At 44.5% G+C, this 24492-nt stretch overlaps 1 protein-coding gene across 8 annotated transcripts in view; it reads right to left on the reverse strand.

Annotated features, from left to right (window-relative positions):
• Positions 1–1249: 1249 nt before the first annotated feature.
• Positions 1250–24492, reverse strand: part of TLR5 (toll like receptor 5) — a 42786-nt gene continuing 19543 nt past the window's right edge. For 2 of the 8 annotated variants that reach the window (XM_061382294.1, XM_061382293.1), the window contains exon 3: positions 17024–24490. In XM_061382294.1, coding sequence (XP_061238278.1) covers positions 18336–20951 — 2616 coding nt within the window. In that variant the 5' untranslated portion in view covers positions 20952–24490 and the 3' untranslated portion in view covers positions 17024–18335. The other 6 variants (XM_061382295.1, XM_061382296.1, XR_009729888.1 and 3 more) reach the window with 5 other exon arrangements.

Raw genomic sequence — 24492 nt, forward strand, 5'->3', positions numbered from 1 at the left:
AGTTCAAGTCACTATAGAGTTGGGCTTTGAACTTTGGTCCTCAGATCCCAGACCCCACGTTCCACGTGCTTCCTGGCCCTCTGTCTCCTTGGGGTTTAGGTCATCCCAACCTTACACAGAGGGGACAGAGAGCTTCTCCAGTCCCTGACTGGGGAGGACTAGGGCATCCTTTATAGACTGACCAGGTCAAGTCTGACCTTTCCTTGTTAGTGTGCTGTCATCAGAGTTTGTCCTTGGATGCAGCCAAACCATTTTTTAGATAGGAGATCTGCTGCATTTGAAGTTTTAGGCACACTTTGGGGAGTCCCATCTGCTGGCCTCCTTGCTTGTTTCATGAGCTCAATAGTCAGCCTCCCATCCCCTGGGGTTTCCTGTTGGCGCCTTCAAATTGGTCCAGAAAAACTCTTGCCATTGTCTCCTGAGTCAGCTGAGGTGTCCGCAGGAGCTCAGGTCTTTGAAGTCTGTCCCTTTCCCAGGGTGCTGCTGGGTGATAAATGTTGCTTTGCTTTCTGCTCTTTCTTCTTCTTCCTTTTTTTTTCAAGTTTGTTTTTCATGAAAAGAAATGGCAGTTGGCAACATCCCTGAAGTTTTTTAGTGGGGCTCCTATAATGAGGTTTGCTGAAATTCTGGATAGGAAATGTTTTCTCTGTAGGCTCAGAGGCAGGTTTTGAAACTTTTGTGATGTCTGTGGCCTTTTTCCTTTGAGCCAGCTGGGTTTGCCTCTTCAAAGATGTCATCCCCAGGCTTGCCAAGCATGGAGTTTACTGCTCCACTGTTAGGGAGTTACGTGAGGGTAAAAATAGGTCAGTGCTTTTTCTTCCCCCTCTTAAAGAAGAAAGTGTATGTTTTCCAACATCCCATCAGTCAAAAACAGCTGAAGCAATTTTAGCTCACTTTTTCCCCCAAAACGATTTACTCTGAGACTGAGTCAGAATGTGGAAGACTTCAAGGAAAAATTTTTCCATGAAAGTTAACTGCAATTAACGAGGAGGGAGCTGTGGGGAGAAAGAATTTGTCAGGGTTTGCTGTGATGTCAATGTTGCTGCTGTCTGACAAACACATACAAAACACAGACCAGATCCACGATCAGTTCCCCTCCACATGCAGATTTCTATGAGAAGTGAGCATTTCTTTCCATTACAAATCTGCATGGCTTCATTTTCCCAGCTGCAACTTTCAACAAGATGAAATGACGCACACTGGCGCACATTATAGTCTTTGAAAATACGGCTGAAGAAAGTTTCTCAAGGATGCATAAATCAAGGAGCCGGTTCAGCCGTGAATACATTGTGCTGTGTGCTAAAAGGGACGGGTTAGAAGCCTAAATGCAAAACAGCTTAAATGCTTTTTACTGACTCAGGGAAGGAGTCAGCTCGGGGAAGATTGCGAGCTTTAATCCTTTTTGTATCTGACTTCTGTTTCTTCCAAGTTCAAATGTATCTTTATGGCCTTGTCTGTAAGTACAGCCATAGATACTTGCATAGAGGTTTATGAGTTGGCCTGGTCTCACCCCCCTCCCTTCCCCCACTCTCATTTTCTACCTCCTCCCACCCTCCCCCAACCCTGTCATTGCCCATTTTCTTCCCTACCCCCAACCACAGACCTCTAATTTCTCCACAGCTCTACCCTCCCTACTAGGTCTTCTTTCCATGAGCATGTCTACACCTGAAGGTGCTTCATCTTCAAACTGAATAAAAACCTTCCCTTTAGCACATCTCCCTCCTAAATACTCTGTATTTTCTGCCCCTCACAGCCAAGCTGCTTACTAGAGCAATCTACACTCTCTCACTCACTAGTCATCCCACAAACAACTGTCTTGTGGTTTTCTGACCAGTGACCTCTACATAACCAAAGCCAGGGTTCCTCTTATGGGATTTTCTTTCTTTTTAAATTGAACTATTAGTTCAGTTCAGTTCAGTCGCTCAGTCGTGTCCGACTCTTTGCAACCCCATGAATCGCAGCACACCAGGCCTCCCTGTCCATCACCAACTCCCGGAGTTCACTCAGACTCACGCCCATTGAGTCAGTGATGCCATCCAGCCATCTCATCCTCTGTCGTCCCCTTCTCCTCCTGCCCCCAATCCCTCCCAGCATCAGAGTCTTTTCCAATGAGTCAACTCTTCGCATGAATTGAACTATAGTTGATTCATAAAGTTTTATATGTACAGCAAAGTGATTCAGATTCTTTTCCATTACAGGTTATTAATACAAGACACTTAATATCATTCCCTATGCTATACAGTAGGTCCTTATCGTTTATTTTATTATGGGATTTTCATACAGCATTTGATAATGACCACCCACCAACCCATTCATCCATCCATCCACTGACCTACCCAGCTATCCAGCCAGCCAACCATCTATTCATTCATCCATCCACCCAGCTATATATCCATCTAATTCATCCTTCCATTCATCCTCCCACCTACCTACACATCCATCTGTCCACTCATCCATCCATCTATCCACCTTCCTCCACATCCATCCATGTACCACACAGTGGCCTGACGTGTCTCCATTTTCAGGACCAGCCCCCTGACTTCTGAGCTGCTGCTTTCCCCGCGTCTACTCCCTTTTCTCCACCCACCCCTCCTTAGGCCCCTCGCCAGCATCTCTTCTTCCACTTACCCCTCAGATATCAGTGTCACCCAGAGCTCTGTCCTTGTTCTTGGGGTTGCTCACCGTCCATATACTTGCACTCTTCGCCTCAACTTCTCCCTCGTTACTGATGATGTCCAAAGCAGCATCAGTACCTTAGGCCTCTTCCCAAAGCTCCAGAAGCCCCTTGGAGCCCTTCAGTGTCGGGCCCTCTGATTCTCAGGTATCTTGTCCACAGCCCAATCTTCATTCTGTGATAAGAGAGTGGCTCCAGAATCTTGGGCGTCATCCTTGACTCCTCTGCTCCTCTAGTCAAGTTCGAATCCCTCCCTTCTGGGTAAATTCCATCCATATCCTTAATGGTTCCTCTGGGCCTTCAGAGAAGGGGGCCCCGCACTGCCGGAGACAGCGTCAGCTGAAAGTCCAAGCCACGTGCCTCCACCCGCCTGCTTCTCACTGGCCCCTGGGTGTTGAAATAACAACAGCAGACACGTCATGAATGCCTGATATGTAATCACCAGGTTCTGGGGCAAGCGCCTGGGAATTCAGAACTAACATTATCTCAGTTTCACAGATGAGAAAACTGAGGCCTAAAGTGGTTTCTGTTGGGCTTTTCACATGCTTTTCACTTGGCCACATGGGGCTGCCCCTCCTGCTTCGCTCCACAATCCCAGCCACCCACCTCCAGCTCAGATCAGGGTTCTGAGGTCCCACTTGCTGAGGCCTTATTTCCTCTGCCCTCATTCTTTTTTGCCTGAGTTCCTGCAATTTTTATTTTTTAATTTTTAAAAGTCTATGAACTAACGTCCTATGTCCTCGGGTTGTATCTTTCCAACCCCTCCTCCTCACTGCAGCAGGATTATTTCTTCAAAATACTAACCTAGTCATGTCTTTTCTTCTCTAAAACCCTTCAGTGACATGCCTTTGTTTTCAGGGCAGAGTCTGAACTCTGGGTTGAGAGTGTGTCATGGAAGTTCCTATATATATATATATATATATATATATATATATATCAAAGGGGAAAAGTGTTAGTTGCTCAGTCGTGTCCAACTCTTTGGGACTCCATGGACTGTAGCCCACCAGGCTCCTCTGTCTATGGGGATTCTCCAGGCAAGAATATTGGAGGAGGTTGCCATGCCCATCTCCAGGGGATCTTCGTGACCCAGGGTTGAATCCAGGTCTCCTGCATTGCAGGCAGATTCTTTAGCATTTGAGCCACCAGTGAAGCCATATATATGTATATACACACATACATACAAAACTGAATGCATTGATGTACACTTGAAACTCACATGACAATATCAACTATATTTTAATAAAAATTGAAAAAATAAAAAGGAGGATGTGTGTGGTCTCATCCACAAGGGAGTAATTTGTATCACTGCATCTCAGCAATTCCAAAATATGTTTTTTTCATATTTAACATTGAGCAATCAGGATGCATAATACTATCAATTGCCACTATTTAAATGGTAGTTTTAAGAATTGTATTAGTGGTGCATCAAATAAAGGAGTATCTTATAATCAATGACAACTTAGATATGATGCATTATTTCCCTTTTATTTTTATAACCAACTTGGAAATCCATTGAACCAGATGTCTGTTGGCCAAATACATTGTCATCTGCTTCATGGAAATATTGAAGTCTGCCAATGAAGCAAGTCCTTTGTCAGCTGAGGTTTTGACTCATGCATTGTTGACGCCCTGAAACTTTGGGTCTGTCCTGACCCTTGGCAGAAGCCTAAGAACTTCTCATGGAGGTGGTGACCCTGGTGATGGTAATCTTATTCTCATGGTTGTGGGGGTGCTTAGATGTTATTACTGCTTTTTCTTCTACATGTCTTCATGACAGTGAAGGATTTGTGTTAGTTTGGGCAGTAGATTGTCCACTTTACTGGGCAACCACTAGGGCTTGTCCACATTAACATTCATGGTGGTAGAGACTATGTAACAAGCTAAGGAGGCCAGGCAAACAAGTCTTGCATTCCATCTATTTTGTTGTATAAATGGATTAAAAAATGGGCCCTGTGTATTGGCCCTAAGTTGTTGACTTCTGTATAGAGGTAAAGACCCCATAACTCCACATTCACCCATACCAAAATCAAATTTTTACACATCCACTGGCTTTTAAAAAAATTTTATTTTATTCAAATATAGTTGATGGTTCAGATGTCTGCCTACAATGTAGGAGACCCAGGTTCAATCCCTGGGTTGGGAAGATCTCCTGGAGAAGGAAATGGCAACCCACTCCAGTATTCTTGCCTGGAAAATCCCATGGACAGAAGAACCTGGTAGGCTATAGTCCATGGGGTTGCAAAGAGTCGGACACGACTGAGCGACTTCACTTTCACTTTCATGGTTGATTTACACTGTGTTAATTTCTGCTGTACTGCAAAGTGATTCAGGTATATATATGAATACACACACACACACACCCCTTCTGAGTGGCTCTAGATATAGTCCAAATAAGTCTTGTTTTGCCCCCTTAGTGCCTACCTGCTTTGCACAACCTGTAAGTCTTGAAAGAGCACTCAGCTCCTGCAGGCCATAGGTAAAGACAAACGCTGAGGCTAAAAGACCCCACACTCTGGTTGCCTTTCAGAGCTCTTTTATCTAAAGGCTCTGCACTGCGCTGTTGAGTGACCTCACCCAGACACGGGATCCGCTCTCAATTGCCTTCTCTGGGAGCGCCCTTGACCTCCCCTCTTCTGGGTGGTGGCCCTCAGCCTCTGTCCCCTGGAGGGCTCTCCCTCCCAGGTAATCTGTTCAAACGCCATCTAAAGAAGCTCGTTGTGTGCACTGCCACCTCGTGGTCATTGCCTTTTTCCTTCATCAGCCCCCAAATCTTAGCGCTCACACAGGGTGTAACTGTGTAAAGGAGCAGTGCATCTAACTGTGGACGCTGACCCAGCATGAGGCTTCCCTGGAGTCCAAGAAGCTGGGCTGATAACACTGTTGAAATGCCACTGTTACCTAAAGACAGTATATGCAGGGGTCAATCATTACATATGCAGACAGTTTTGAGATTAAAAAAAAAAAATAGCCTCAGCTCCTTTAATGCAAAGACAAACTCATTTAAAAATTACAGAGCAGACGAGTGAGCAAGAGTGATGCTCAAGTGAAAGGGCATGGAATGGGATGCTAAGACATCAAGGGAAGATTCTAATTCTTTTCCAATGCACAACCAGGCTCTTGTTACCCATCAGCCCAGACAAGAACATCTTACCCTCCACTGCTCCCTGTAAGAATCGATCCTCCACTTGATAGTTTCCAAAGGGCTGCTGTGACAAATTACCACCATCTGAGTGACTTAAGAAATACACTTTTATTGACTCAGTGGAGAACAGAGGACCCAGATCAAAGTGTCAGTGGGGTTGACTCCTTCTCAGAGCCTGGAGGGACAGTCTGTTCCAGGTGTCCCCCAGCTTCTGGTGCTTTGCTGGCAGTCTTTGGCCATTCTTGACTTCTGGGAGCATCACTCCGACCTCTGCCTTCATCTCCACAGGGTGCCTTTGTGGGTGTATCTGTGTTGAAATTTCTCCCTGTTGTAAAGACTCTAGTCACACTGGATTGGGGGCCCTATTTCCCATAAGTCACATTCTGAGGTACTGGGGGTTAAGAGTTTTTCAGGGAAGAAGTTCAGCCAATAACACTCCATAACTCGAATTTCTTTTATTTTTTGTGATGGTTTCCTTTCAGTGACTGGCCATGGTGATAGGAGACCCCCTCACACTCAAGAACCAGGTTCTGGGACTTCCCTGGTGGTCCAGTTGTTGGGAGTCTGCCTTCCAGTGTAGGGGGACGTGGGTTCAATCTTTGGTCGGGGAACCAGGGTCTCACATGCCCCAGGGCAACTGAGCCTCCTAACCATAACAAGAACTCTGCATGCTGCAAAGATCTGAAGTAGCCAAATAAGTAAATATTAAAAAAAAAAAAAAAAAAAAAGCTGGCTCCTGCCTTCCACCCCCCTTACCCCACCTACAGGCTGTAGGGGGTGCCCAGCGAGTGCTCTCTTCTGCCTTCATGCAATCTCAGCTAGAATAGCTCCATAAGGCAGTGCATTTAGCACTCCCCTCTGCCACAGACTAGTATAGGAATCACAGATTAAAATATAAATACTAAAACTAGAAAGCTTCCAGAAGAAAACATAGAGAAATATCCCTATGGCCTTGACATAGGCAACTTCTTTCTTAATATTTATCAGATAGGACATAGGAGCACCAACCATAAAATAAATGGATAAGTTGGACTATCAAAACTAAAAGTTTTTGAATATTAAAGGTACTGTTAACAAAATAGAGGGGCAAGCTGCAAATCATGAGAAAATATTAGTAATATACATGTCCAACGAAAATTTGTACCTGAATGGATAAAATACATCTGCAGATCAATGATGAAAAGATAAACAACCCATTTAAGATGGATACAAGACTTGAACAGTTTATAAAAGAACATATGTATGTGGGTAACAAGCACATAAAAGCGTATGCAATATGTGAGTCATTGGGAAAATGCAAACAAACCCACTATGAGATACCACTTCACACCCTCTAGAAAGGCTATCACACAAAAGACTGACCATACTAAGTGCTGGTGAGGATTTGGAACAACGGGAGCCTCACACATAGTTGGCAGAAGTGTAAAATGCTACAACTATTTTGGAACCAGCTTGGCAGTTTTTTTCAAAGTAACATACACCTACCCTATGACCCAGCAACTTCACTCTTAATATTTACCAAGAGAAATAATAACTCGTCCACAAAAAAACATCTGTAAAAGAATGGCCCATGGTTGCTTTATTCACAGTAGCAAGTAACTGGAAACAAGCCAGTTTGTTGGAAACAACAAACCTCCAAGGGAGACAGGATAAATAAATTGTGGGCAATCCATACAAGGCAGTGAAAAAAACGAACACTGAGAGATGTGACACTGTGGAGAATCTCAAACAATTATAAGTCAAAGAAGTCAGATGCAAAAGATCGACTGAACATTCTCCTTACCTGAAGTTCAGGAACAGGCAAATTAATCAGTGTTGGTGGAATCACGACAGTGGTTATCTGAGTTGGGGAAGGGCTGGGTACTGGCAAAAAAAAAAAAAAAAAGGAAAAGTAAGAGGGCACTCTCCAGAGTGATGTAAATACTCTACATCTTGACTGAGGTAGTGATTACATAGGTGCAGACCACTGTCAAAATGCACTGAATAAACCACAGGGATTTACTGTATAACACACGCAACTATAGGAGAAGGCAATGGCACCCCACTCCAGTACTCTTGCCCGGAAAATCCCATAGACGGAGGATCCTGGTAGGCTGCAGTCCATGGGGTCGCTAAGAGTCAGACACGACTGAGCGACTTCACTTTCACTTTTCTCTTTCATGCATTGGAGAAGGAAATGGCAACCCACTCCAGTGTTCTTGCCTGGAGAATCCCAGGGATGGGGGAGCCTGATGGGCTGCCATCTCTGGGGTTGCACAGAGTCGGACACGACTGAAGTGACTTAGCAGCAGCAGCAGCACACGCAACTATATTACATATCTTGTAATAATCTATAATGGAAAAGAATCTGAAAAAATACACATATGTGTATAACTGTATCATCTTTGCTCTACACCTGGAACTAGCACAACATAGTATTGATACATCAACCATACTTCAATAAAAAACTGAGTGGATAACCAAATATCATCAAAAAATTTAAAAATACATTGCAGTATACACTTTGGATTTGTCCATTTTATCGTACGTTTAAAAAAAAAAGACAGCCCAGTGAATTTCCTTCTCAGATTTCCAGAACCATTGCCTAGACCTCCGAAGATGTCAGTTTCGCCCAAGGAAAAAGGAATGGGGTGTCAGAGCAGAGGAAAGGTACGTAGATTCAAGGAACCAGAGATACCTAGATGGTCAGTTTACACAATGTCACCTTGTCTGTATCAACCACTGAGTGTGCATTTATTTTGTGCTAGAACTGTGCAACTTGTTTCTATATACCTTTTAATCCTGGGGGAAGAAACACAACAAACCAAATTCTGAAGCTCCAAGTGTGAAAGGATGCACAGCCAGGACTGTAAGTCAGTCTTGCGATTCCAAGCCGAGTGACTCCCACGACTATCTCTAGGAGGGGTGCTAGCTGGGGAACTCCTGCCCCAAGCTCCCCTGGGGGCTGCAGTCAGGGAACCTCCACACCAGCTTTCCCTCCTTTGTTGGGCACTAACACTGAAAGTCTTCCCCAGAAGCAGCAGTGGTCCCCTCTCCAAAAAAGCTCTCTTGTTTTCATGTGGACCAGTGAAACACTGGTGACTTATTTTTGCAAATCCCTGCAGACTTGGCACAACCAGCAGACCTGAAGGAAGCTGGCCCGACAACACAGCTACAGCTGGAGAAAGAGCTGGGAGCCCATAAATGGCCCAGGTCACTGGAAAAACCATGAAAGTGACCTCCAGCGTTAGGCCCTGGGGGCTGCTTGAGCGGCAAACCCAGGTCGGGGCAGCAGAAAGCTGCCCCAGCCCCCACTCCACCAAAGCACCTGTTTCCTGAAGGGTCTGGGCCCCCGATGAGACATGATGTCATTGCTTTTTATCACGTCTCAGTGAGGTGACCTTCCCGGGGAGGAGACGGGAAAACACGGGCCTGCAGAGGTGCAGGGTCTGTACTGGGAAAAGAAACACAATCTGCAGCCTGTTGGTCTCCAACTTTCAGGAATAAAGCTACTTTGTCATACTTGCCTGGACCCGTGGGGCCCTGAGGGGACCACAGAGCCCTAGCGAGTTCCTTCCATGGAATTGTCTGGAAAATACAAATGTTTCATTTCTTAATGAGTCTATCTAAATGGAAGTTACTGTGGCCCTGGAGAAAGAAAATAGTTCATTGCTCAGGAAAATAGATGAAAATGTCTTTAATAATAAGAAAAATAAAATTGAGCAAAACACCATATATATTGTGATGTTTACGTGATGTATATGTGATATACATGTGAATATTATGTATATTCAACAGTTGAAAGAATGTTGCTTTTCGTTGATGGTGGTTTAATTTTGAAATTCTGGCTAATTCTATTTTCTCTATTTGCTTCCCAAGGCAGAAATTATTATCTGCATTTTATATATGCATTTGTTGACCGTTTATTCTGTCTATACCAAAGTATTATTATTGAAATGTTTGCATAGAGTTGAACATGAAGTAATACCAAAGACTCATAATAAAAGGTTTGCAGTCCCCTCTCCTACTCCATCCTCCTTCCATCTCCCTAAGCTCCCGGAGCCAGGTCAACTGTGTTTATCCTCTGGTTGGGTTTACAAACTTAGAGGTGAAACTCTAACAAAGATACGGTATTTGGGGTTTTTTATTGAGGAGTAATACCATCCAGAAAAGTGAACAAATTACTTGCTGCAGATAAAAAGGATTGTCACAAAGCGGCCACACCCATATCATCACCCAGGTTGAGCAATGGAACATAACCAGCATTGGGTCGCCCCCCTCCAACGCTCCCCTTCCTTCTCCTCAGAGGTAATCATTATTCTCACTATCCTCATACATGAGTTTTGCTTTTTTGAAATTTCTAAAAAATGGAGTCACTCAGTATGTAATACAGTTATGCCCCACATCTTTGACTTTACATTTTTGTGAGAATCATTCATTCATGTTGTTGCATGTAGCTATAATCAGTTAATAGCTTTTCTGTGGAGTTTTCAATAACCATGATTTATTTATCTATTTTATGGCTGATGGATATGTGGGTTGCTTCTAATGTCAGCTACTGCAAAGAATGCTACCATAACATTTTTGTCTTCTGGTGCCTGTGTACATGGATTTCTAGCTATGGGTAGAATCATAGTGTCATAGGGCACATTCACAGGGACTGAACTTTGGTAATTATCAGGGGACTGCTTTTTTTTTTAATTTGTTTTATTGAAGTATGGTTGATTTCCAACGTTGTGCTGGTTTCTGCTGTACAGCAAAGTGATTCAGTTATACATATATAATGGCATGCATTTGTATCTTTGTTTGTCTTTTTAAATTTATTTTTATCCTTTTATTGGAGTATAGCTTCTTTTTTTAATGTTTAAATTAATTTTATTTATTATTTTTTTTAAATTTTATTTTATTTTTAAACTTTACATAATTGTATTAGTTTTGCCAAATATCAAAATGAATCCGCCACAGGTATACATGTGTTCCCCATCCTGAACCCTCCTCCCTCCTCCCTCCGCATACCATCCCTCTGGGTCGTCCCAGTGCACCAGCCCCAAGCAGTAGCTTCTTAACAATGTTGTGTTAGTTTCTGCTGTACAGCAAAGTGAATCAGCTATATGTATACATATATCCCCTATTTTTTTGGATTTCCTTCCCATTTAGGTCATCACAGAGCATTAAGTAGAGTTCTCTGTGCTATACAGTGGGTGTAAATTTTAAAAAAATCCAATTAACTAATGAGAACTGACTGTATAGCACAGGGAACTCCATTCAATGCTCTGTGCCGATCCAAACGGGAAAGCGAAAGTCATGTCAGACTCTTCGTGAGCCCATGAACTCCAGAGGAGCCTGTCCATGGGTTTCTCCAGGCAAGAACACTGGAGTGAGTAGCCATTCTCTTCTCCAGGGGATCTTTCTGACCCAGGCATTGAATCCCGGTATCCTGCATTGCAGGCAGATTCTTTATTGTCTGAGCCACCAGGGAAAGGAAATCCAAAAAATAGGGGATATATGTGTAAATACAGCTGATTCACTTTGCTGTACAGCAGAAACTAAAACATTGTAAAGCAACTATATTCCAAATTTTAAAAAATACATCAATTTAACTTCTCTCACTAAAACAGAGGAGAGTTTCAACTGCTCCACCTCTTTGCCTATATTAGATACTGTCAGTCATGTTAATTTTAGCCATTCTGGGGTGTGTGTAGTGCTATTGCAGTGTGGTTTTAATTTGCATTTCCATGACGGCTAAAGGAGCTTGAATATCTTTTCATTTGCTTTTGGACACTGGATATCTTTTAGTGAAAGTCTGAAGTCTCTTATCCATTTTTCTTTTGTGTTGTCTTTTTCTTACTGATTTTCAGAAAAGCTTTCATATTTTGGCTGTGACTGCTTAACAGATTCATGTATTCTTCCATACTCTCATTTGCCTATTTGCTCTCTGATGCTCTGTTTGAAGAATAGGTCTCAATCACATTAATTAATTAATCAGTCTTTTGATATCAATTGATTCACATCTTTCTCCTGCATCATCACCCTACCTTCTGCCTTACATTTCTCCAGTGCCTTTTCAATAGGTTTAAAAAACAGTTTTGCCAGCTTTTCTAGACAGTCCCAATGAAAGAATGAGGCCAAACTCCCTCAGGCAATCACCATGAACTTGTCTAGTTTTTCCCTCTGGCATTTTTATATTTCCAAATTCACACTCTGAGTGCTGTTTCTTGGTATAACTTTCTAGACACTTTATATTGATTTTATATCGTGGAAGGTGAGCATTTATCTATCTTACCCTTGTGCTCCACATCCTTCTACCCTCCCAGGACAGTTATTTTGTCATTTAAAACTCCCAACTACATGTACTTTACACTATATCAAGACTATCTAAGAACTGTTCACTGCAGATTCATGGGGCCAACAAGAAATTTTCAGAGTCAGTTGTATGCATTTGAGATGATGGGTGCGATTCTCTTCGAAGTCGTCAGGATCCCCAATCGATGTTGTAAAGTTTCCAGATTCATCTCAATTAAGACAGCAAGCTCTCGCCATTCTTACACTGAATAGTTCCCCCTATATAGGAGTGACTCCAAAGGCCCATGTGGTGTGGAATATACCAACTGACTGAGGCCTCACTCTGAATTTCTAGGACCACCCAGTACCCACATCTCAACGTGTGTGCGTGCTCAGTTGTGTCCAGCTCTTTTGTGACCTCATGGACTGTGGCCCGCCAGGCTCCTCTGTCCATGGGATCTCCCAGGCAAGAGTACTGGAGTGGGTTGCCATTTCCTCCTGCAGGGGAATCTTCCTGACCCAGGGATCGAACTCACGTCTCCTGCATTGTCAGGTGGATTCTTCCCCACTGCGCCGCATCTCAACACCGTGCTGCCAGTCTCTTCTGTTGCCATATATGCTGCAACTCTTGTGGAGTGAGACTTGGAAAAACGGCCTCAAAAAGAATTCCAACTGCTAAGCCTGGTGGTGGAAGAGAAGATGACGGCGGCTGGGATATACGATGTGAATAGACCCTGCGACAACTCTGTACGGAAATCTCAAAAGGCATTTTTTCAATATGTTTCATTTGTGTTTTTTAAATAAGAGAATTAGAATAGGCTGTGGGATAGACTCTTTTCAGAAGTCAAATGTTGTGTTTCAAATTACTGTCCCTATAAATACATGCATACTTGTCATTTCACATGTCCTGGGTTTCACTTGGAAAAGAGAGTCAACGTGCAGGTCACCCAAAGCAAAAGGGTACCAGGTATAAAGCTGCTTCCTGCTGGTGCGGAAGGGAAGTTCTCACCGAGACAAAGTGGCCTTGCTGCCCTCTTCTGGAGTTGTGGTTATAAATGTTACTTGCAGCGACACTTTATTTTTAGTATTTGTGTTGCTGTATTTCTTAGTATGAGGTTCCTGAGAAACTTCTCACTGTTTTCCTTCCCCATCCCTTCATCCCTCCAACTGAGCCCAGTTCCTGGCTAATAGTGGAGGAACGCCACCCATGCCCTGTCATCTGAAATTAAGTTCAGTAGGTTTCATAGAGCCTGTGGTCTCCTATCCCTTCAGAGTCCACATGGATGTCCCGCTCTCCTGGCCCTTGCCCTGCCCCTCCGAGGAGGATCTGTTACAGCAGGCAGGTAGCTCAGTATGAGCAGAGAAATGGGGGCAGGGGCCAGGTGGCAGGAAAGCACGCATCTTTTAAACGGTGGGGGTCCTCAGGCAGATAAAGGAAAGCAGGACACCTCCAGACTATCAGGAAACTACTCTTTCTGGGTGATAAAGGTCCGAATAACAGATGAAGAGCCACAGAGAGTGTATTAAAAAACAGAGACATTACTTAGTCAACAAAGGTCCATATAGTCAAAGCTATGGTTTTTCCAGTAGTCATGGATGGATGTGAGAATTGGATCACAAAGAAGACTGAGTGCCAAAGAATCGATGCTTTTGAACTGTGGTGCTGGAGAAGACTCTTGAGAGTCCCTCGGACTGCAAGGAGATCAAACCAGTCAATCCTAAAGGAAACTAGTCCTGAATTTTCATTGGAAGGACTGATGCTAAAGTTGAAGCTCCAATACTTTGGCCACCTGATGTGAAGAGCCAACTCATTGGAAAAGACTCTGATGCAGGGAAAGATTGAAGGCAAAAGGAGAAGGGGATGACAGAGGATGAGATGGTTAAAGAGCATCACCAACTCAATGGACATGAATTTTAGCAAACTCCAGAAGATAGTGAAGGGCAAGAAAGCCTGGCATGCTGCAGTCCATGGGGTCAGAAAGGGTGGGACATGAGTTAGTGACTGAGCAACAACAACAGACAAAGAAAGGTGGGGACAGGTGAGAATCTCCTGCATCCAAATGTAACCTTTTGCTCACTGTGCTCTACTTATGATAATACTAGCTTACAGGTAAGAAGTACTCATCAGGCACCAGGGCTTCCCTAGCGGCTCAGATGGCAAAGGATCTGCCTGCAATGTGGGAGACTCGGGTTCAACCCCTGGGTTGGGAAGATCCCTTGGAGGAGGAAATGGCAACCCACTCCAGTATTCTTGCCTGGAAAATCCCATGGACAGAGGAGCATGGTGGGCTACAGTCCATGGGGTCCCAAAGAATCAGACATGACTAAGCAATTGAGCACGCGTGCGCGCACACACACACACACACACATGCACCAATGGCCATGACACTTCCAATCTAAGCTAAAAGGGGATAAAAATCCCCCCTCCCTTCCGGAAAATAGAGCTGGGCTGAAAATCAGGAAATATGACTTCCTTCGCCAGTGACTATTCCACTCCTTCATTTGTATGCCCCTCATAACCATCCTGCCAAAGAGGCCTGGTGTGACAGCTCCTCCCCTGTCTGCCTGTTCTCCCTCAGAGTGTATTCTTGCTTAAATAAGCTTTCACTTTACTTTCTTAACCTCTCTGCTTCATCTCCAAATTCTTTTGCAACGAAGAAAGAATCTCAAATTCACCAGCAACACATTTAATAGCAGCAGCTTTGACACCAGGGAGACCTTACAATGAGCTTCATTCATTCACCAGGCATTTATTAACCACATACTCTTGGGCTTCCCTGGTGGCTCAGTGCTCAAGAATCGGCCGCCAATGCAGGAAACACAGGCTCAATCTCTGGGTGGGGAAGATTCCCCTGGAGAAGGAAATGGCAACCCACGCCAGTATTCTTGCCTGGAAAATCCCATGGACAAAGGAGCCTGGCAGGCTACCATCCATGGGGTCACAAAAGAGTTGGACACAACTTAGCAGCTATACAACTGGATCAGGCAGCATACTGAGCTCAGGATACAGAGATGACAAGACAAGGTCCCTGCTCTCAGGGGTCACAGTTTAGTTGCCTCTGCATATCCACAGGCATTACGCAATGTTATGTATTTGTGTCAGAAATCTGTGGGGTCACAAGGAGTGAACGGTGGTGCTAGGAAATTCACCAGGCAGATGTGGGGGGTGGGGTGGGGAGAAGGAATTCCCAGGGGAGGAAGAAGTATGGACACGTGTAGCTGGGCAAGGCTTGTGTGGTCTGGAAACCGTATTGGGCTTGTTATGGCCAATGAGGGCTGGACATGTAAGACAGGACGTTTTGTCATGGAGCTTACCCAGAGGGGTGGGTGGCCAGACAGGCTCACAACTCTCAGAGGAAGCAGGAACTAGTAAGAAATTAAAAAAATATAAAGATGGATAGGGCACTAAGAGTTTGCACAAAAGGGAGAGAGAATTTGGGGTTGGAGGCATCCAAGGAGGCTTGGTGGGCTGGATGGATTGCAGTGATGGGAGAACATTCCAGAAGAAAGGGGCAGAGTGGGTGTGTGTGTGTGCATAAGAATAATGCTATTCTTGAGTAAGACAAGCTCATTTTCATAGATCAGAGAGGCTCCAAGAAGCTGGGATGACAACAGCTAGTGTGTGAGTGTGTGTTGGTGTTAGGATGGGGGGCAGGCAGTGAGGGGAAGTGAGTGACATGTGATGTACAAGTCCCAAGCTGGGTTGGATTTGGAGGACACCATTTGGGAAGCCAGGGGTAACTTTGGCACACCTTCCTTGATTTAAGTTGTATTAGGCAGAGGAACCAGAGATCAAATTGCCAACATCCGATGGATCATCAAAAAAGCAAGAGAGTTCCAGAAAAACATGTTTCTGCTTTATTGACTATGCCAAAGCCTTTGACTGTGTGGATCACAATAAACTGTGGAAAATTCTGAAAGAGATGGGCATACCAGACCACCTGACCTGCCTCTTGAAAAACCTATATGCAGGTCAGGAAGCAACAGTTAGAACTGGACATGGAACAATAGACTGGGTCCAAATAGGAAAAGGAGTATGTCAAGGCTGTATATTGTCACCCTGCTTATTTAACTTATATGCAGAGTACATCATGAGAAATGCTGGGCTGGAAGAAGCACAAGCTGGAATCAATATTGCCGGGTGAAATATCAATAACCTCAGATATGCAGATGACACCACTCTTATGGCAGATGAAGAGGAACTAAAAAACCTCTTGATGAAAGTGAAAGAGGAGAGTGAAAAAGTTGGCTTAAAGCCCAACATTCAGAAAACGAAGATCATGGCATCTGGTCCCATCACTTCATGGCAAATAGATGGGGCAACAGTGGAAACAGTGGCTGACTATTTTTCTGGGCTCCAAAATCACTGCAGATGGTGACTGCAGCCATGAAATTAAAAGAGGCTTGCTCCTTGGAAGGAAAGTTATGACCAACCTGATAGCACATTCAAAAGCTTTCATTACTTTGCCAACAAAAGTCCGTCTAAGTCAAGGCTATGGTTTTTCCAGTGGTCATGTATGGATGTGAGAGTTGGACTGTGAAGAAAGCTGAGCACCGAAGAATTGATGCTTTTGAACTGTGGTGTTGGAGAAGACTCTTGAGAGTCCCTTGGACTGCAAGGAGATCCAACCAGTCCATTCTAAATGAGATCAGTCCTGGGTGTTCATTGAAAAGACTGATGCTAAAGCTGAAACTCCAATAATTTGGTCACCTCATGCGAAGAGTTGACTCATTGGAAAAGACCCTGATGCTGGGAGGGATTGGGGGCAGGAGGAGAAGGGGATGACAGAGGATGACATGGCTGGATTGCATCACTGACTCAAAGGACATGAGTTTGGGTAAATTCCAGGATTTGGTGATGGACAGGGAGGCCTGGTGTGCTGCAATTCATGGGGTCACAAAGAGTCGGACACGACTGAGCGATTGAACTGAACGGAACTCAATGCTTTTGCAGAAAAACATTTATTATTAAAATCAATCTAAAAAATACAAAATACACATAGATTTTTCTTAAGATAAAAAAAAAATACAAATTCTAAGAAATCACAGCTGCCTCCAGAAGGCCCTCCTTGGTGTGGAGACCCTCTCATGGCCATTAGGGTGGCTAAAGATAAGATCTGAGACACCCTGACATTCTTGGTGGATTTAACTCTCGCGTCAACTCTGTGAGGTAGAGAGGATCACGCCTACAGACAAGAAAACAAGCCCAGCGAAGGTGTGTAATGTGCTCAAGGCCACACAGCTCGTGAGCAGCAGAATCAGAAGTCAAACCAAGTTCTGGGTCCAGGTCCAATTTCTTTCGGCAACAGCATGAGCAGTCGATAAATGAAGTATGGGGGAAAATAAAGCTGAAATAGGCTGGTGCAATAAAAGCCTTGAAAGCCAGGTTGAAATAAAGGTTGCAAGCCAAAAAGAACGTCCATGGCCCACTAGGGTTAGATCCAAGAGGTAAGAAGAAGTAAGGCAATATGGCCCCAGGAGGTCTAGTCATTCTCATGCTGGCTTCTTTGGGGCCACTCTGATCCCTGAGACTGGGCATGACCGGTACTGAGCAATGGCGTTGTTCTCATGGTAATAGTAGGAACCATGCCTCTTCTTCTGTTTGTTTTCTATTTAGTGTTGTGCTAGGCACAGAGCCTCAGAATCACTGACCAGCCCCTCTGGAAACGAATGCTAGAGAAAGGGTGTCAGCCATCTGTAACTTCTCCCAAGGTGCCCTTGCCACGCAGAGGATATATCCTGTAGTCGATGCAATGGGAGAGATCAGTGTTACTGGTTCTGAAAGGAAATCAATGCAGACTAAGAACTGCTGGGGGCAGTTGCAATTTTCTAGATCTATTACTTTCCATTTGGACGTTGGCAAGACAAAACATTGTGTTGCTATGAAAATCAAGGAGATTTATGTTCTCTTCATTGTAGGAAAACAACAACTCCATAAAGGACCCCCAAATGGCAACTTAAGGGCTTCCTAGGTGGCTCAGTGGTAAAGGCTCTGCCTGCTAATACAAGAGACACAGGAGACTCGGGTTCGATCCCTGGGTCACGAAGATCCCCTGGAGGAGGAAATGGCAAACCACTCCAGTATTCTTGCCTAGGAAATCCCATGAACAGAGGCACCTGGTGGGCTACAATCCATGGGGTCGCAAAGAGTAGGACATGACCGAGCAACTGAACACAAAGGCATGCAAATGGTAACTGGCGGAAATAAAAGGTACAGAGTTATCTGTGGCTTGCGATAAGTGGAAACTGCTCCTTTGCCTAGGAGATGGTGGTTACATTTTGCAGCTGAATAGCACTGTCTTTCTTCCTTTCCTTTTCTTTCTTTAGAATGCATTGAGAGAGTTTATTGAGAAACCAGTCAACATCCTGGAGATCCTCAGGCCACCTCAAGTACTGCCGTTTCTGGACGAACCCTCTGATGGACTGATGCCTCATCAGATGGAACTGGGACAGGGACCCCACCACCACCATGATGAGGGCGCCATTGAGGTCAGCTAAGCACCTGCTCTGGGCATAACTGAAGGCTTCGAGGCACCACCCGTCTCTAAGGAAGTGTCTGCTCACGAGACAGACAATCTTTCTGCTGCTCCACACAGCATCCTGGATGTTGGCAATGTGGTTTTCCCCGGGCATAAAGTCTCTTTCTTCAAAGCACAGGTTAAATCTGTTTTGGCTGTGGTACTGGACATCCAGGTGTTTGAGCAAAGCGTTCTGCACCCATTCAAAGTCTTTGCTACTGAAGCACAAATAGGCATCATATTTGTACGTATCTGATTCTCTTCCCTTGATGGGGTCCTTGAACAGCAGACTCTGGGCTTTCTTATAACAGATGAAACAAAACCCCCTGAACTTAGTAACCGTGAGGGTGATCACGAGGAACAGAGTCAAGGTGACAGTGACCAAGATGAAAAGGGAAAACTTTAGGGACTCTAAAACTTCTTCTTCTTCACAACTTTCTGTGGAAAGACTGTAAATGGAAACCCCAGCCAGAGAGTTTGGGTACATGCAGTACATGTCTGCTGGAGACCCAGCTATTGTGATATTGGTTTGATTGAGCCAATGGATAAAAGCACTAAGTTCACACTCACAGATGAAATTGTTATGAGTTATGTCTATGGCACTCAGTGATGCAAATAAATCAGGATCAGGAGAGAGGAGCTGGTTTCCAGATATATCCAGGATCTCTAAGTTAGCAGGTAAGTCGCCAGGAAAAAGAACAGTCAGCCTGTTGTCTTTGAGGCTGAGTCCCCTCAGTGCAGTCAGATGATGAAATACTCCTGGTGGAAGGAAATTCAGGTAGTTTTTATTTAGATAGAGGAGTTGAAGATGAGAAAGCCCCTTAAAAATATCCCAACATGACCCAGTTTCCCAGGCAAGCTGCAACATATTTTCTCCAAGGAAAAGCTTTTCTAGGCTGGAATTCTCTGAAGGGGCATGGTTTTGGTGACAAAAGGAAAAGCGATTTTGATTTAAAATGAGAATCTGGAGATGAGGTACCTGGAGAAGGAAGTAGAGATCATTCAGATTTTCTAGCCTATTCTCTGATAATTGGATGAAATTGGCTGTAAGTGGGATGTTTGGCAAAGTCATCAGCTTATTGCCACTTAAGAAGATATTAGGAATGCTTGGAAGAAAATAAATTGTTTTAAGAGCATTATCCCGGAGGTCCAAGGTATTTAATTTCCCCAGGAATTTGAATGTTTTGTCCTGAATGATCCCAATGTGATTCTTCTGCAGGTCAATATAGGCCACCTTAGGTAGTCCATCGAAATCATAATTATATAATTCCCCAAGAAGGTTATATGATATATTGAGAACTTGGAGGTTGTCGAGTCCATAAAACGCATTCCTCGAAATACTGTTTATCTTGTTGTAGGCGAGGTTTAGGACCTTCAGCTCCTGGAGTGTCTCAAAGATTCGGAAGTTCAGGGAGAAGATATACCCATGTGAAATGTCCAGCTGTATCATCGAGCTCCTGGCCAGCCCAGCAAAGGTGTGGTAGTCAGGATCCTTCAGGTTGGAGAAGCCAAATGAAGAACCCATAATGTGACGAGTAAGAACCAAAGAGAAAATCTGGCTCCCATTGATGGCATTGCTGAAGTTTCTCATGATGTCCACCCCCCAGCCATTGCCAGAAACATCTAGGGTTTCCAGGACCATGTTTCTGAATGGGTTCAGACACTTGTTCCAGTCCACTGAGACCCTGCTGTACAGCTGGTTATCAGCAAGGCTTAAGAAGGAGAGTGTTTTCCCTTGGAGGGGTTTGAACTCCTGCTCACATACAATAGGTATTTTGTTGAAGGAAAAGTCAATGGACTTCAAGGAATTCAGTTCCCGGAATGAGGGATGAAGGTAAAGACTCTGAATTTTATTTTTGGATAGGTCCAAGTGAGTCAAAGATGCCAAATTTCTGAAATAACCATCTTTTAATACAGCATTGGAGAGACCACAGGAAAACAGTCGAAGTTTAGTGAGGTGGGGCAGTCCCTGAAAAGCATCTGGATGCAAGAAGTTTATCTGACTTCCACCCAGGTCTAGGATCCTGAGATTGGGCAGGTTTCGGAAGGCTTCTCTGTAAATTGTCAAGGGGGTAAACTGAGTTCCCAGCTCCAGCAGCTGCAACTGCTCCAGGAAGGGGAAGGATGCGGTTGTGACTGTCCTGATATAGTTGAAGCTGAGCAGGAGGCTCTTGGTGGTGTTGGGGACCTGGGGCACTTGGGTGAGGTTGCAGGAAAGATAGATGGCTCTCCAACCATCAAAGAAGCAGGAAGACATTCCAAGTGCAGGACTGGTCAGGAGTACGACTCCTAAGAGAAGGTCAAGGCAGTCTCCCATGATCCTATGGAGAAGAAGGGAGAGTGAAGACACAGACATCTAAGCTCAAGGCACTGAGCAACAGCCTTGAGGGTGTTAGGGCCTGGGGGACCCCTTTGTGATGTGGTTGCTTCTTAGACCCTGTGTTCCTCTGGGTCCATGGCCATGCCTATTGGCAGATACTGTGTGATGCAGACAGAGCTTTTCTCTCTTTTTATCTATTATGTTGCATTTTTTTTTTAAATAGCAAGCATGGTTGTAAGTACTTCAGAAAATATTTAATCTTTGTGATAACTCGGCATTCATTCGTAAGGTTGTGAATTCATTCATTCAAGATTTGCTGATGGAAGTTGGGGAAAACATTAGGAAGAGATATATTTGAACTTCAGCCCAGCCAGGGACCCCATTCCTTTCCCAAGGCAGCCTCTGCTGAGGACTAGAAAATAAATCCACTGATTTTTCTTTCCCCTCTAATCTGCCAAAGATACTAAGTCATCTCTATTTATCCATCCTCACTTCCTACACAGTATAGCTCATCATGTAAAAATTGGGTACACCATTTTTCAGTTTAATAAGGATGCACTAAGCACCAACTGCATGCCTGGCACTTGTGTGACCATGTGAGCGTACAACTAAACAAAAACCAGACCCCTTACCTAGTCCAACAGGTAAATTCACTGTCTGTCTGGGTTGAGCATTTGCTTGTACAGAGTGGCAAAAGGCGCCGAATGAAGGTGTCCGCTATGTTCTCAGTGCTGTGCTGGGAGCTGTGAGGGTACAGAGGGTGCACACGGGCCCCTCAGAGAGCTTCACCTCTGCCCACCAGCATGGTACCTCCAGCTGGTGCCTGCCAAGTACTCAACTTGAGCTACGTGTAGTATCAGAAGGCCTCTGCTGGAAGGTAAGGGAGGAGCTACATGGCTCAGAAACATGTAAAATATCATGTATGAAATGAGATGCCAGTCCAGGTTCGATGCACGATACTGGGTGCTTGGGGCTGGTGCACTGGGACGACCCAGAGGGATGGTGTGGGGAGGGAGGGAGGAGGGTTCAGGATGGGGAGCACGTGTATACCTGTGGCGGATTCATTTTGATATTTGGCAAAACTAATACAATTATGTAAAGTTTAAAAATAAAATTAAAAAAGAAAGAAAGAAAGAAACAAGAAGAGGGCTCTGGTTTATGAAAACATCCCTGGTTCAGTTTCCATATCTGGGTAGACCGCATGAAGAGACCATGGCCCCAGAGGAGACACCAGCCCTGGATCACCTGCAGCTCTGAAGAGTCTTTGTTGTATTGGGGGTGATTTGTGGTAGGGTTTCCACAGCACCTTTGAGGCTGTGACACACAATTTACAGCTGATCAGAAGGAGACATCAACTCCTGAGTTGACCCAAAGTATCAAAAGCAGGCCACGTTAGCAGTAGGCCAGCAAGACTTCCCTGGTGGTCCAGTGGTTACGAATCTGCCTGCCAGGGCAGGAGACACGGGTTTCATCCCTGGTCTGGGAAGATCCCACATGCCGTGGGGCAACTAAGCCCATGTGCCACAACTACTGAACCCACATGCAGCAACAAAGATCCAAGGCAGCCAAAAATCAATACATTAAATTAAAAGAAAAGAGTTGGGGGGGCATGGTAACTCGTGTACACCATCAGATGAAAAACAACCATTGCCATTTCACATTTGAAATTAAACAATTTCCAGTTGGTAGTAATTAAATATAACCTACTATTAAAAATAAACCCCAAACCAGGCACTTGAGAATCATAGGAAAAAACTTGGTGAGGATGTTTATTAAGGCTCTTAATTTCTCTGCCATTTCCACCCATGGGCTCAGGGTAACAACAGCAGAGTCACCTTTGTTCTCTGAAATGTCACCCCCATGTTAGCAAGTCAGTTTTACCTTCCAAGTCTACTCTGTTCAAGCTCCCATCTCTTGAGAGTTCTCACTGATCTCTCTTATTTCCAGTCTTATCCTCCGTTTCCCAAACAGCAGCCAGGGTGTTCTTTCAGAAACATAACCCAGAAGATACCACGCCTCCGCACAGACCCCCTTCCTCCTCCTCCCACTGCTCTGGGAATAAAATCCTGCAAAGACTTCCTTCATCTGGTTCTTGCCTGTCTCTGCCACACCCTCCTCCTCAATAACTTACTCAATTAATTTTTGCTGAGCATCTGTGTCTGGCACTGTTTTAGTGGTGAACACAATAGACCAAGCCTGTATCTCCAAAAATGCATGTTTGCAACATAAACCAAATTTTGTACCTGAGTTCAGAGGGTTCACTGTTCTCCTGAAGGCTACCCCTTTCAATCTCATGAGGAAAACCCTTGGTTTACATATGCCCACCACCAGGTTTTACGTTCTAGAACAGGGCTTGGGAAACTTTTTCTGTAAAGGGCCAAATGGTGAATATTTTAGGCTTTGCAGTCCAAACACTGTAGTTTGTTAACCTCTGTTTTAGAAGAAAAGAGAATGGAAACTTTGATTTCACCAATGAGGATTTTAAGTGACTGCAAGATAAACATGTTCTGATACTGAACTGATATTTGCAGGAAAGAACTAGCTTGGGCCCCAAGATACTGACAGTTTTGTGGCTGTTGCTTTATTCAAACATCAGAATGAATTCTCGTCTTATGTAACCTGACAGGAAAATCCTTGCAGAGACATGGGAGTGAGAATGCCAGTTCAGAATAACAGTGTTAAGATGTCTAGTTTCAATCCTGTTTCTTCACGGACCACTCAGGCTGGCCTCCAAATGTTGACACTGTACAAGGCAGCTTGACCTTGAATTCATGGTAACAACAAGTGAAAGAAAAGTCCCAAACAACACAAGTTCAATACACTCAATTTTCAAGTCTATAACAGGGAAGCTAAAATTAAACAGCAAGATAGGCCAGTTGAACAAACAGATATTAAAGAAAATCATTTGGGTTCATGTCATGCTATGAAGACATGCTACAGACCTATTTTCTCATGAAATACAGCAAAGTGTGAAATAGCTACATCTTCATCTCTGAAGCAGACTTCTACAGGTCAGGTGGCAGGATACATGAGTAGAGGAGCCAGGTGACCTGGTGAGCCACCAGGAGTCTGGAGGGGTTATTCATGAAGACAGAAGCTAGGAAGAGGGACCATCCCAGGAAGGGATGTCCTGGAATGAGAACCAGGATCCAAAATGGGTCGAAATAAATACCAATGAATGCCCTCTATGAGGGCAAATCTAGTTTCAAGGTGGGAACCAGGCCATAGAATTGTTTCAGACCAAATGTCAGAAAGATGAGCTTCCAGAGTGAAGGCAGGCTGTGAGACAGGGTGGGCAGCAGGTGTGGATTTAGGGAACCCAAGAAAAAAAGATCAAGTGACCTAAAAGTCCAGACCCTAAGTGGGTTGAAGCCAAAGGGAGCAAGAGGGATGAGAGTGTGTTGGGGTAAGGCCTGGAAGAAGCCTGTGCCAGACAGGGCTCATTGCTTCTTGATCCCAGAGCAGCTGGTTGCTGGCAGCAGCTGCTGACCCCGCAGAGGAGGGTGCCATCCAGGGGTGTCTGGGGTGAGTTCTCAGCGGCAGCAGATAGAGCGGCCTGGCAGTGCGCTCCTAAACT

Source organism: Bos javanicus, chromosome 16 (genome assembly GCF_032452875.1).
Source record: "Bos javanicus breed banteng chromosome 16, ARS-OSU_banteng_1.0, whole genome shotgun sequence".
Lineage (NCBI taxonomy): Eukaryota > Metazoa > Chordata > Mammalia > Artiodactyla > Bovidae > Bos > Bos javanicus.